The 12,666-nt window shown below is 62.6% G+C and overlaps 1 protein-coding gene across 5 annotated transcripts in view; it reads left to right on the plus strand.

Moving 5' to 3' along the window:
* Positions 1–1,076: 1,076 nt before the first annotated feature.
* Positions 1,077–12,666, plus strand: part of ADGRE5 (adhesion G protein-coupled receptor E5) — a 36,977-nt gene continuing 25,387 nt past the window's right edge. For 4 of the 5 annotated variants that reach the window (XM_075902224.1, XM_075902228.1, XM_075902229.1 and 1 more), the window contains exon 1: positions 1,077–1,172. In XM_075902224.1, the coding sequence (XP_075758339.1) occupies positions 1,142–1,172 (31 nt within the window). In that variant the 5' untranslated portion in view covers positions 1,077–1,141. Of the gene's footprint in view, positions 1,173–1,232; positions 1,254–12,666 lie in introns of those variants that run through there. The other variant, XM_075902225.1, reaches the window with a different exon arrangement.

Genomic DNA, 12,666 nt, shown 5'->3' on the forward strand with positions numbered 1-12,666 from the left:
GGGGTAACAGGCTGAGCTGGGGGGGCACAAACAGAGGGGGGCTGCAGGGGGCGGAGATAAGCCTGGTACAGGCCCTGCTGGGTCATCCCTGGGGCCATCCCTGGGGCATGTGTTGGGGGGAAGGGGGGTTCGTCTCTGATCCAAAGGGCCTGCGGGGTTTGGAACAGCGTGTGCTGGAGTGTCCCATTGGATCAGAGCCCAGCACTTCGGTCTCAAATGCAGCCATCCCCTTGTACGCCCACCCCGCCCTCCCAGCCTCCCCTTGTACGCCCACCCCACCCTCCCAGCCTCCCCTTGTACGCCCACCCCGCCCTCCCAGCCTCCCCTTGTACGCCCACCCCGCCCTCCCAGCCTCCCCTTGTACGCCCACCCCGCCCTCCCAACCTCCCCTTGTACGCCCACCCCGCCCTCCCAGCCTCCCCTTGTACGCCCCCCCCCAGCCTCCCCTTGTACGCCCACCCCGCCCTCCCAGCCTCCCCTTGTACGCCCCCCCCTCCCAGCCTCCCCTTGTACGCCCACCCCGCCCTCCCAGCCTCCCCTTGTACGCCCACCCCGCCCTCCCAACCTCCCCTTGTACGCCCACCCCGCCCTCCTTCCCTGCCTCCCTCCACCCCACCCAACCCCACCCCTTCCCCATCTCCCTCCAACCACCCCTCCCCCAGCAATCTAGCAACTCCCCCCACATGTGCATCCACCCCAACCCACACCCCTTCCCCATCTTCTCCCTACAGCAATCGAGCTACCCCCACGCACCCCACTTCCCCTTCAAGTGCTCCCCAAGCTCCCCCTTGTGTCTCCCCTATTGCTAATCCCAGAAGGGGGGGGCTTTGCACCTGGGGCTTGGGCACATCCCCTGTGGAAGGCCCCTGGGCTCCCCGATTGCCTCATGTTGGGGTAGGGGGAGCTGGGTAGATGAGACCCCCCCCCCCCTCAGCCCAGACTGGGCTCTTTCATTTAGTGGGAGCCCCTGGTTAAAATATTGCCAGCGCCTGCCCGTCCCAAGCTCCCCACCCCCCCGCCGCACCGAGACTAAACAAACACGCCCCCCCCCCCCCGCGCCTTCCTGGGCGGGGCCACCCCCCATATATCCGAGCCGGCCCTGAGCGCAGGACCGCGCCGCTCCGGATTCTCCCGCCCCAGCATGGACCCGGCTCGCCGCCTGCTGACTCTAGGTGAGCCCCGCGCTGCAAGTCTGCTGGAGCCACTTCGGTTTGGCCGGGCACGGGCCCGATTCTGACGCCGCTGGCTGTGGGGTAAATCCGCGGGGGCAGATCCCACCCCGCTCGGTGCGTTTCGCCGCAGGGACTCCGAAGTGGAGTGACACCGATTTACAGCGGCCGCTTTCGCAAGTGGTGTGAGCGAGGGAGGGCAGGATCCGGCTCAGCCAGTGCCAGCCGGGGCTGATTCTCCCCCAGCCTGCGGGAAACCTGGAGCCACCGAGTCTGCTCCCACGTTTTCCCTCGTACGACTCCAGCGGAGTGAGGCTGGATCCCGTGCTGGTGTAAACGGGCCCGGGCCCCTTGTCTCTGGCGGGGGTCTGTGGACTGTCCCCAGGGCAAAGGAGGGCTGGACGGGCACAGGTTAGCCCAGGGAGCGGTGATCGGGATCCTTGGGCACAGAGACCAGCTGGTTGATCCAAGCGCCTGGGAAGTGAATCCAGGAGTCTTGACTCCCGGTCCTACCCCCCCAACCAGACTCCTCGGCGCCCAGGGGCCAGGTTTGAAAGCTTCTTGGGGCGACCATGCCCGCCTCCCCCCAACCTCCAAACCCTCCTCGCTGGGACTAGAACCCAGGAGTCCTGACACTCAGCCCCCTCCCCAGCTCTCACCACTGCACCCTCTTTCCCCGGGCTGCAGAAGCCAGATTTGTGGAGCGATTTTCCAGGGCATAGGGGCTGGACTTTACACCAGGGAGGGCGCGGCTAGGGGCCAGGTTCCCTCGGGGGGTGAGCAGGCCTTGCATTCCCCTAGGGAGTTGTGGGAGCAGAGGCCCCATTATTGGAGTGTGTGTGTGTGGGGGGGGGGGTTCTGTGGCTGACTTGGTCTGATCCTGGAGGTGGGGGGCTCATCCCCTGCAAGCTGCCTCCCTGCTGGGCTTTGGCTGGTGCTGGAGCATGGATCCAGCTGGGAGCTGCAGCAGCAGGACCTGGCTGCCTGGTGTCTCTGGGTGCAGGGGAGGCCAGATTCGGGGGCGGGGAGTTGACATGTACGTGCCTTTGCCTGGGGTTAGATGCCTTCAGAGCAAACAGTGAACCCGGGACTTCTGGATTCTATCCCAGTGCTGGGAGAGGAGTGGGACCTAATGGTTAGAGCAGGGGAGGCTGGGAGTCAGGACTCCTAGACTATGTCTACATGGTGGGTTCTTGTGCAAGAACACGTCCCCCCTGCCATGTGTGAGATGTGCTTTTGCACAAGAGCATCCATGGCCGTGTGGACGCTCTCTTGCGCAAGAAAGCGCTGATGGCCATTTTAGCCGTAGGGCTTTCTTGCACAAGAAACCCCTGCCACGCGTCCACACTGCCCTCTTGCACAAGAGCTCTTGCACAAGAGAACTTACACTAGTGAAAAAAGAGCGTAGCTCTTGCGCAAGAAGGCCTCTCATACCACGCTGCATTGTAAATCTTCTTGCGCAAGAGCAGGCGGGCAGAACCCACCAGTGTAGACATAGCCCTGGGTTCCACTCTTAGGAGGACAGTAATGTTGAGGGGTTAGAGCAGCAACTTTTGGGGCAGGTCTTCTGGGTTCTAACCCCATGGTGGGAGAGGGTCAAGAATTCTCATCTAAGCCGGTGGGTGTACAAAGGGCTGGACCCTGTAGGGTGCACAGTGCCCCCATCCTATGTCCCTGGGGAGGAGGAGGAAGGGCGTGGCTCCTGGCCTATGATGCCAGCTGAGCAGCGATTGTTTTCAGAAATATTTCCCTCTCTGTTTTGCCGAGTGCTTAATAAAATGGAGCATTCCCTGCCCTGCCAGTCTAGCCACCCTGGCGGGGGGGAGGAGAGGGCTTCAGTGCTGCCTGAAATGGTGCCCACCCCTCTTTCCAGACCTTGGGGGGCCAGACCTGGGCTCCTGGGATGAGAGGCCTGGCGTGCAAAGGGCTGCGAGTCACAGGCAGGCAACGCCGTCTAGTCAACAGCGTCAGAACAAGCATCGGAACATCGAGGTTCTGGCTGTGCTGGGCCTCAGTTTCCCTACCTGCCTTTTGTCTCTGGAGACAGGAAGGCCTTTGGGGCAGGGGCTGCCTCTTGCTGTGGGTTGATGCCGTACCTGCTGCGATGGGGCCCCTAATCGTGGTTGGGGTCTGTGCACCCCCTAGCATGACAGGGACCCTGACCCCAGTTAATGGGGCAAGCGACTGTGCAGCACCTTGCACCATAAAGCTTCAATCTCGGTCAGAACTGATAGTTGCTACCGTAATTCACTTAATAACGAGCATTCCCAGGTCAGGCAGAATCTGGGCCAACTGTCTTAGGAGCCTTCATGTAGCTGTACGTGCCAGATTAATATAAGTGCCCAGGTTTGATCCATGGGCTGGGTCCTGCGCTGCATGTTCCAATGAAGCTCCCGTCCTGGCGAGCGCCATCGCTGCTGTTGTCATTGATGCTGTCTTAGATCCGTGTGGCAGTGCCCAGCCAGTCGCTGCTGCATGGCACGGGGTCTGAGTGCTTCATGGGCTGAGCAGGCATGGTGGAGCTCTGGGCTTAAGTCTCAGCCCTGGCACTGAGTGACTCCGTGCCTCAGTTTCCCCAGTAGTACAGTGGGGCAAATGGTCTTTCATTTGCCTTGTCTGCTTGGGTCTTGATGCCCAGGTCTGTACGTGGCAGGCTTGGTACAATGGGACCCTGGCGCTACAGTGGTGTGAGTGCTACATACCAGCTGAGCCTTGTGGTTGGGTGCCAGCCGTTGGTTTGGTCAGTGCCTTTGTTTTTTTTGCTTTTAATGCCCTGGTTTCATAAAGGGGGTGGGGAAAGGGAGATAATGGGAAGCAAAGAGCCACAAACGGGGCTGGGAGGCAGGACTCCTGGGCTCTGTTCCCAGCTGCCGTTTGCCTTGAGGCCATGGGTGAGCTGTCGCTCGGTGCCTCAGTTTCCCCACTGGTAAAATGGGACTGGTGGCAGCTGTTTTCTCAATAGCTGGAGCTGTGCACTGTAGGGCTGGATGGGACCCAGGTGCCACCCACATGCTGTCAGAGGGGCTGGTGGCAGCCGTGTCTGTGTGTCTCCCAGCATCCGCACGGCTGTAACTAGAGAACAGATGGAGCAAGTGGGTCCTGACTATGGGCCTGGGTGGGAGCTGGCAGGACACAGGTCCCAGCGGCCACGGCTGTCTCCTGGGACTGTCTCCTCTTTGACGGGCCATCGTTCCGCCCAGCGCCTGGCACAATGGGCACCCAGGCCCAGACAAAGCGCTACCATAATACACTTAATACTAACGCCCACCCTACTGCCCCAAGCCTGGAGCCACCGAGTCAAGCCCTTGAAAATCATAAGTGGCTTAAAAATCAAAACAGCTGGGTTAGCCGTGTTGGGCTCCTTGTGGTCTCGTAGTCACATCTGTGCTGTCAGGAGGGGTAGAAACTTGCCTTTCGTGAGAGTCCAGAGCCTCGCGGTCCCAGGACTCCAGAAGCTGGGGGTTTAGGGAGCAGCGGGGGCTAAAATCACAGGTGTCGGCAGCGCCAGGCTCGGGGGGCGTGGGTGCCTCTCCAGGGCGGGGGCAGGGAGGCCTGGTGTCCTGGGGAGGCGGCAGAGGAGTTCCCCTGGCCGGGAGCCGGCGGGTTGGTGTTGCAGGCTGATTTCGAAAGGAAGAGTAAAACCGAAAGGCAGGCACTGAGTTGTGAGATCTGGGGAACTGACGTGTCTTCTTTCTTCTCCTTCTCCTGCCAGAAACCCCTTCTCCTTGCGCCAGGGCAGAGTGAGCGTGTGTGTGGGGTGGAGGCCCCTGCTTGGCAGTGCGAGGGGTGCAGGAGCGGTGGATCAGGCCCCCGGGGGGATCAGGCCCCTGTTGTGGGCGGCGGGGGCTGGGCAGAAGTGCTGACCCAGTTCATGGGAAAGTCAGTTCTGGGTAACTCCGCAGGGTTACTCGCTAGCAGCGAGATGGGGTGGTGATAGCGATTCCTGGCAGGTATGAAACCCCTGCGGGTGTGAATCAGCCTCTTGCTGTCGCGCTCAATGGGCCTAGGCTGGTTTACACCAAGGAGGGACTTGGCCCAGAAAGTCAGGTGTTAATTCCAAGAAGAGGGGGGCTGGGGCTGCTCTGAGAAGGCGCCTGGTGTCTTATGGGAGAGCCAAGACTCCTGGGGTCTAGCCCCAGCTCTGGGAGGACAGTGTGGTCTAGTGGTTAGAGCAGGACTCCCAGGACAAAGCTGTGGTCTGAAACAGCAGCAAAGCTGAGCTCGTGGTGGGGGAGGGAAGCAGAGGCAGGAAAAACTGAAGTGAGTTTCCTTCCGCTTTAGAGGAGCAGGGACTTTCCCAGGGGAGGCTGGGAGGGAGACAGGGGTGCCGCACCAGCTGCTGGCTGCCCAGGCTGGGGGCATGGAGGGGGCATGCGGCATCTGCTCAGCTGGGAATGCAGGGGGCGGAAGTCGCTGCTCGGCGCATGGCTGGGAATGTGGGAACAGGCTGCGGGAAAGCTGTTGCCTCCAGGGGCCAGCAAGCCTAGGAGGAGGGGCTGCCAGAGGAAGGAGGGCAGCAGCGTGCCAGCGGGTTTCCCCGAGCTGGATGACTCCGGTTTTCACTCTGCATCAGTCACCCGACCTGGGCTTCCCAGGGGGATGCACGTCCCAGGCAAGCAGCACCTCGCCGGGCACTTGGCCAGCTTGGGAGCTGCACATGTGTGGGGCAGGGGCTGGAGGAGTGGGGCTTGGAGGAGGGCTGGATGCTTGTGCAGCTGCTCAGGAGAGAGTCCAGGGCTGCCCAGCTGCTTTGCAGGGCACCCACAGCTAGGTTGGTGTTTCTGCTGGTGGTGCACATGCTTCGGTGCACATCATAAATTTATTCCGCACATGGATGGAAAAGAATTAGGGGGAGCACAGGAGTCCTGGCTCCCAGCCTCCATTCTGTGCCTAGCTTGGGGATGGGAGTGGGGTCCAGGGGAGGGGATTGGGGTGAAAGTGCTGCCCAGTCAGACTGGGAGAGGAGGTTGCACCAGGGCTTGAATCTAGCTGTGTGAGCTGATGAAAGATGATTCTGCCTTGTGTGGGCGTCACTCCAGCGAGGCCAGATCCCAGCTGGTGTAAACTGGAGTCGATGGGGCTGGATCCCATCACTCCTGTCCATTTCAATGCACTTACCCCCATTGCCAGAGCCCGACCCGTCCCCTGGGCTCTGCCGTCCTGGCTGAGAGCCGTGGGCACAAGGCGCTGACCCCGCCGTGACTAACCCGGTCAGGAATGAGTCGCCGGGGCTGGTGCTGCCAGAACTCTGACCCCAATCCCACCCCCCCTCCGTCTCCACAGAGTCCCATTCCACACTGCAGCCCCCCCGCCCTGTCTGCTCTGCCCCCGCCGGGATATTTCCTGCCTCCAGCTGCTGCCTTTATTTCAAGAGCCTGCCTGGGTATTAATAGGAGACGCGGGCGGGTTTGGTCAGCCGGGATCTGGCTCTGCCCACGCAGCCAGCGGCTTGCTGGGCGGGAAGGAAAGCGTCGGGCGGGGGAGGTCTCCATTGTTATCCGCGGGAGCCCAGCGCCCTCGAAATCCAGAGTCGCTTCACTTCGCTAACCGGCGTCTGGCTGGCCCGTCACACTCTGATCCCTTCGGCTGCAAAAACTCAAAGCCCCCCGTTGTCCTGAGCGCTGCATGGGCCTTGCCCCACAACCAAGGGCCCCCTTTGCGGTGAGCAGACACCGGAGACAGCCCCAGCCCGGAAGAGCTCACAAGCCACTCCGAGAAGGTGCGGGAGGGGAAACTGAGGCACAGAGAAGGAAACTCCCCACAAGCCCGTCACAGGGCTCGACCCCAGAGTCGTGTAGCCAGGCTGCCAGGCCAGCCCCGTCTAAGGGTCCTGGTTAGCCTAGAATCCCTCGGGGGCAGCCGCGCTCAGTCCGGGCCCCGAAATGAATGGCTCCTCCCACGTTCCCCGGGTTGAAAAGGAGCTGGAGTCGGGTCCCCAGCAGATGCAAAGTGACCCCCCGGCTCCGATGAAGCTCTGCTGAGTGACACCGGCTGGGAACCTGCCCCGTGAGGGACCCCAGCTGGGCGCCTCGCCAAGGGCCACCTGCCATCTGGCTGCTTTCAAAGGCTGTCCCCCCCCACGGCCCCTCCCCAGCCACAATGCACAATGCCGAGTGACAGACCCGCACAAACACTGTGGGGACCGACCGGGGGGGGGGGGGGGGGTTTGTGGCACAGTTGGGGGGGGAATGGCTGCAGTGCAAAGGGCGGGCAATGGTGTCCAGACACAGATTGTAAAAGGTCCTGGGGCCGAATCCCCGGCACGTCAGACGCCCCCCGCCCCCGTGGGCCCCTTGTCAGAGCTCGTTGGGCGGCTTCCACAAGGGGCCCATCCCCCACGAACACCCCATGGCTGGAGCAGGCAGGACTCCTAGGCTCTGTCCCCAGCTCCGAGACGGGGGGGGGGGATCTAGTGGGTTAGAGCAGGGTGGGGCTGGGATTCTGGACTCTGACACGTTGAGTGACCCGCCTGCTCCTCTGGGCCTCAGTTTCCCCACTTGTGCAATGGGGAGAATGGTGTTGGTGCTCTGTGGGAGGCGTCAGTCCCCTTTCAAGGGAACTAAGAGCACCCGAGAGGCTGGGCAAAGCTCCCTGGAGACCTGGAAGTGTCTGGCAGGGGCACCCCGGGCACGGGGTTGGGGGGGATCCCCAGTTCTGTGCGCTGGGAAACAAGGTCGCCTGCTTGGCTCGCACCTCTAGGCCACCCGTTTACCTTCTGCTGTGTAGGGGGGAGGCAAGCCACGGCCTGCAGGCTGCGTCCAGCCCGGGGGGTAATCCAGCCCCCGAACGCCATTGCCCTGCTGCGGCTGAGGTGGCATGCGTGGCCCGCCCCACAGCCCGTGCCAAGAACGTTCCCCACCCCGTGGTAGTGACTAGACCAGGGTTCCTCGGACGTGGCCACCTTGGCTGCATGAGCCACTGGTGGATTTTGCCCCCAAAGCCTGGGCAGAGTCTTGGGGTGCAAAGCAGCAGCCCCTCCCTGCTGTGCCCACCTGCCGCCCTTGAATAGTGTTACGGAGGGTGCAGGCTCCGGGCAGCACCTCTGGAGACATGTGGGGCCGGTGTGGGGGTGGTGGCTGCGGCGTTCAGTCACTGGGTGCTCCCCTGGGCTGCTCCCCCCACCCAGCTGGGGCATGCGAGCCTGGGACGCCACAGGCAGCCGGTGAGTTCCTGCCCCACGTTCCCTGGGGGGCTCTCGCTGAAGGGCCGCGGGAGGCAGGAACAGAGTGACGGGGTCATCAGAACAGGAGGAGCTGCTGGCCACACTCAGGGAGACCCCTGGGCCAGAGGCGCTGCCCACCCCCAGGCCCCCAGCCTCGTTAGGCCACATGCCACTCAGACCAGGTGTCCCCCCTTGTGCCGGGCATTGTGGGTCCCTTTAAAAACGTGCCCGCCTTACAGAGCTCACACTAAGGAGAAATGGGTGGAAAGGGAAACTGAGGCATGAAAACGGGCGTGACTTGTGCAAGGTCACCCAGCAGGCCAGCAGCAGAGTTGGGACTGGGACCCAGGTGTCCTGACTTCCCAGCCTGCGCCTGGGCCATGCTGCCATGCTAACACCGTCCTTGCCGGCGCGCTGTCGGGGTCAGGGCCCCCGGCGCCCTCTGCGCGGGAAGCCGTATAGGAATTTCCTGACCTCGGCCAAGTGGGACTGCTAACAAAGCCACAGCGGTGGCTCCCGAAGGCCCAGCCCCCAGCTCCGTGTGACAGTGCGGCCACAGGCAGCGAGCGGAGAGGGATTAACGGGGTTAGAAGCCTGCAGACGGCTCGGGAAAGGTGCCTAGAGGGGCTGTGAGCGAGGGGCCTGGGCAAAGCGACAGCATGTCCCGGCTGGACCCAGAGCGGGGGTATGTCTACACTACCACCCTGGGTGCTGGGTGTCCTTGCACACCTGGGCACTAGCACCAGTGTCCCTTGCACCAATCCCTGGGTGCTGGGTGTCCTCGCACACCTGGGCACTAGCACCAGTGTCCCTTGCACCAATATCTGGGTGCTGGGTTTCCTCGCACACCTGGGCACTAGCATCAGTGTCCCTTGCACCAATCCCTGGGTGCTGGGTTTCCTCGCACTCCTGGGCACTAGCATCAGTGTCCCTCACATCAATGCCTGGGCATTAGGTGTCCTTGCACACCCGGCTACTAGTGCTAGGGTTCCCCACAACAGCTACCACAATGCCAGACTCCCTAGTGCCAGGGTGTCCAACACACTAGCCACCTGTGGCTGTTTGGCCGGCTGAGTGTGGCTAGTTTGCTACACTCTAGGGGCTCCTGCTTCAGACCTGGTGGGCCCCCCTGGCCCTAGTAGGACAGGATCTGTGCTGAGCACTTGTCTCTAGACCATGGGGCCACATCCGAGGTCTGGGCCGTGCTAGCAACCTGCCCCCCGCCAGCCCCTAACGGCTCAGGCCTTTCGACATCTCTGAGTCATGCCCTTCAGAGAAGGGGGGGAAGTGGCCAGCAGATACGTGGCCTTGTGAAAAGGGAACCGATAACACCCCCTAGTTACCACCCGGATGTTTTCACAACAGCGCCAACTTGCTTCCCCCCAATCCCACGCTAGCCTCGCTCCCACGGAGCCGGGGGGGTCAGCTCCCCTGCTGGGGCGGCCGCCTCGCTGCACTGGCTCGGGAGACTACCGGCCCCCAGCCACGCTGAGCCTGGGCAGGTCTCTCTCTCTTGCACTGGGTGTTACGGTCGCAGCAATGGCCCCCCACAGAATGTGGGGGCTGGTGCACCAGGTGCTGCGTGGACCCTGCCCACGTTCAGGCCCCGCTGTGCCGGGCGCACCTAAACAGCTCTTGCTCCAGAGAGCCAGACAAAGGGGCAGAGACTTCTTAAATCGGTGGGAGTCGGGCTTTATCGCTGTATCCAACTGGGGAAACTGAGGCATGGCTGGGGGACGTGACCTGTCCGGGGTCACTGAACTGAATGCTGATCTCCTGAGTCCCAGCCCAGCCTTAATCCCCAGACCAACCTGCTGCTCTGTGTCCTTCCCCTGGGGCAAAATTAACAGCACGGGAGGGGGGGGGGTCTGTAACAGCGGCTCGCTACTTTCCAGACTTTCCTGCCTCTCTCAGGAGCCGGCCCTTGTGAAGCCCACACGTCACCTCACTCTGGGTATGTCTACACTACCCTCCTAGTTCGAACTAGGAGGGTAATGTATGCATACCGCACTTGCTAATGAAGCCCGGGATTTGAATTTCCCGGGCTTCATTAGCATAAGCGGGGAGCCGCCATTTTTAAATCCCCGCTGCTTCGAACCCCGTGTAGCGCGGCTACACGGGGCTCGAACTAGGTAGTTCGGACTAGGGTGCCTATTCCGAACTACCGGTACACCTCGTTTCACGAGGAGTAACGGTAGTTCGGAATAGGACCCTAGTCCGAACTACCTAGTTCGAGCCCCGTGTAGCCGCGCTACACGGGGTTCGAAGCAGCGGGGATTTAAAAATGGCGGCTCCCCGCTTATGCTAATGAAGCCCGGGAAATTCAAATCCCGGGCTTCATTAGCAAGTGCGGTATGCATACATTACCCCGCTAGTTCGAACTAGCGGGGTAGTGTAGACATACCCTCAGAAACCTTCAGCTCACGCCCTGAGACACAGAAGTGTCCCAGCACACGCTTACGGACACATGGCTGGCTTCCCCGGTTGTCCCAGTTCATTATGGAACCAGATCTAAGCCATGTTCCCTTGTGCGGCCACCCAGGACAGATTCAAATGCCACCCAGCTGAGTGGCAGCACCCACAGCCGGCAGCATATGTTTCTGCTGGTGGTGCACACCTGGCTACGCCTCAGTGCACCTAACAAAATGTATCCTGCACACAAGTGGAAAAACATTAGCAGGAACACAGAGCCACCTCAACAAGCCATTGTCCGTTTGCAGTTTTAGTTGGTGCTGGCTTTGCTGGTGCTGTTTCTATCGCCTGTTGTAGAACTAGGCGAGTCTCTAGAGCAGCGGAAGTTGTGAGAACAGCTCTGGAAGCCCCGGGACGTGAGGGTCCCACTCTGCTCGGGCCGGCGAGGCCCCGGCTGGAGTCCCGTGTCCAGTGGTGGGCGCCGCGCTTAGGGAAGTCGCGGACACGTTGCAGAGGCACAAAGATGGCCCGAGGTTTAGCAAACGGGGCCCATGGGGCGAGGTTAGAGCTGGGCAGGGCTGGTCTGAGGACGGATGCCCGAGGGGAGCTGAGAACGTCGCCCAGCGCAGGGCTCTTACAAAGAGCAGGGGGTTCACTGCTCCCCACGGCCCCCGCGGGACCTTCCTACCTGCCCGCTTGCCGGGAGGGGGATGGGCATTTCGGCCAGGATGTCAGAGGAAAGCGGGTGGGGCGAGGGGGGGATACTTGCAGGTGGAAGAGGAGGCTGTAGCATCCCTGGGGGGTTCAGCACTGGCTGCCCAAGTCCCTGCCGGGAGGTGCAGAAATGAGTCCGGCCTCGGTGCAGGGGCCCGGACCAGCCCTGCCTGCATGAGAGCGAGGGCCCCGGGGACGCCGTAGCCCCTTTGCCAAACGCCCCACGCTGGTCCCAGCAAGCAGCCGCTGGGCCAAGCTCCGGCCGCATCCCAGGGCCTGGGTCGCTGGCAGGCCGGGCAGAGACGGGGCAGCCATGGCCGCCGGGCTCCCGCCCCCAATGCCCCCTTTGGACTCTTGGCAGCCTCGGGGGAACTTGGCTGGCGTCTCCAGCCCCATCCGGGAGCAGCGCCCACTGCCAGGGCCCCTAGTGCGTCAGGCGGGAGGGAACACCCGGGGGGGTGGATTCCAGAGGAAACCGCGGCTGAGCCCGCCTGAGAAACGAGGAGCGGCTAAATCAATCCAGCTGGGCCGGCTGCCTCTGGGGGGCTGCGGGCTGGGAAGGGGGGAGCCCCCCTCCCCTCCGGCTCTGTCATCTTAACCCATTGTGGGCCAGGAGGCGCCCTTCTCCTCAGGCCAGGGCCCCCGGCTGTTCCTTCGAGGCCGGCTCTGGCTGCTCCCCGGAGACTGTGTCCGGTGCAGAGCAGAACAGCCGGAGGGGGTGGGGGGGTGTTAAGGGGGGAGCTGCCTTTAGCATGCAGAGTAGTAGGCAGTTATCCCACAGGGAGCTATGTGATGAGGGGGGGAGTCCTGCCCCCAGACCTCTCCCAGGCTTCCATGCCCAGACACCCACCCCAGGCCTCCCCTGCCGGTCTCTGCTGCTGGTGCCATGGGGCAGGACGGGGGCTCCTGAGGGCGAGGGGAGGGGTGCCTGGCTAGCTGCTCTCTGACTCCCCCACACACTTTAATGTTCCTTTCCCCCTCTGCCCCCTGGGAAAATGTTTGTGGCCCTCAGGCGGCGGCGGCTGCTGGCCAAGGCGTGGGGGGAGTGGGTGGGACAAAGGCTCAGTTATTCGGAGCCATTCCCGGGAAGGGAGGGGCATGGCTCATTGCCCCACCCACCCCATGGCCCTGGAGCCCCAGGGGAGTCGGGATGTGTGGGGGTGGCAGACCGGGCGGGGGGGGGCTGGACCGTACCCTGGGAGCGCAGGA

The sequence above is a fragment of the Pelodiscus sinensis genome, chromosome 19 (genome assembly GCF_049634645.1).
Source record: "Pelodiscus sinensis isolate JC-2024 chromosome 19, ASM4963464v1, whole genome shotgun sequence".
In the NCBI taxonomy this organism is placed as follows: Eukaryota; Metazoa; Chordata; order Testudines; family Trionychidae; genus Pelodiscus; species Pelodiscus sinensis.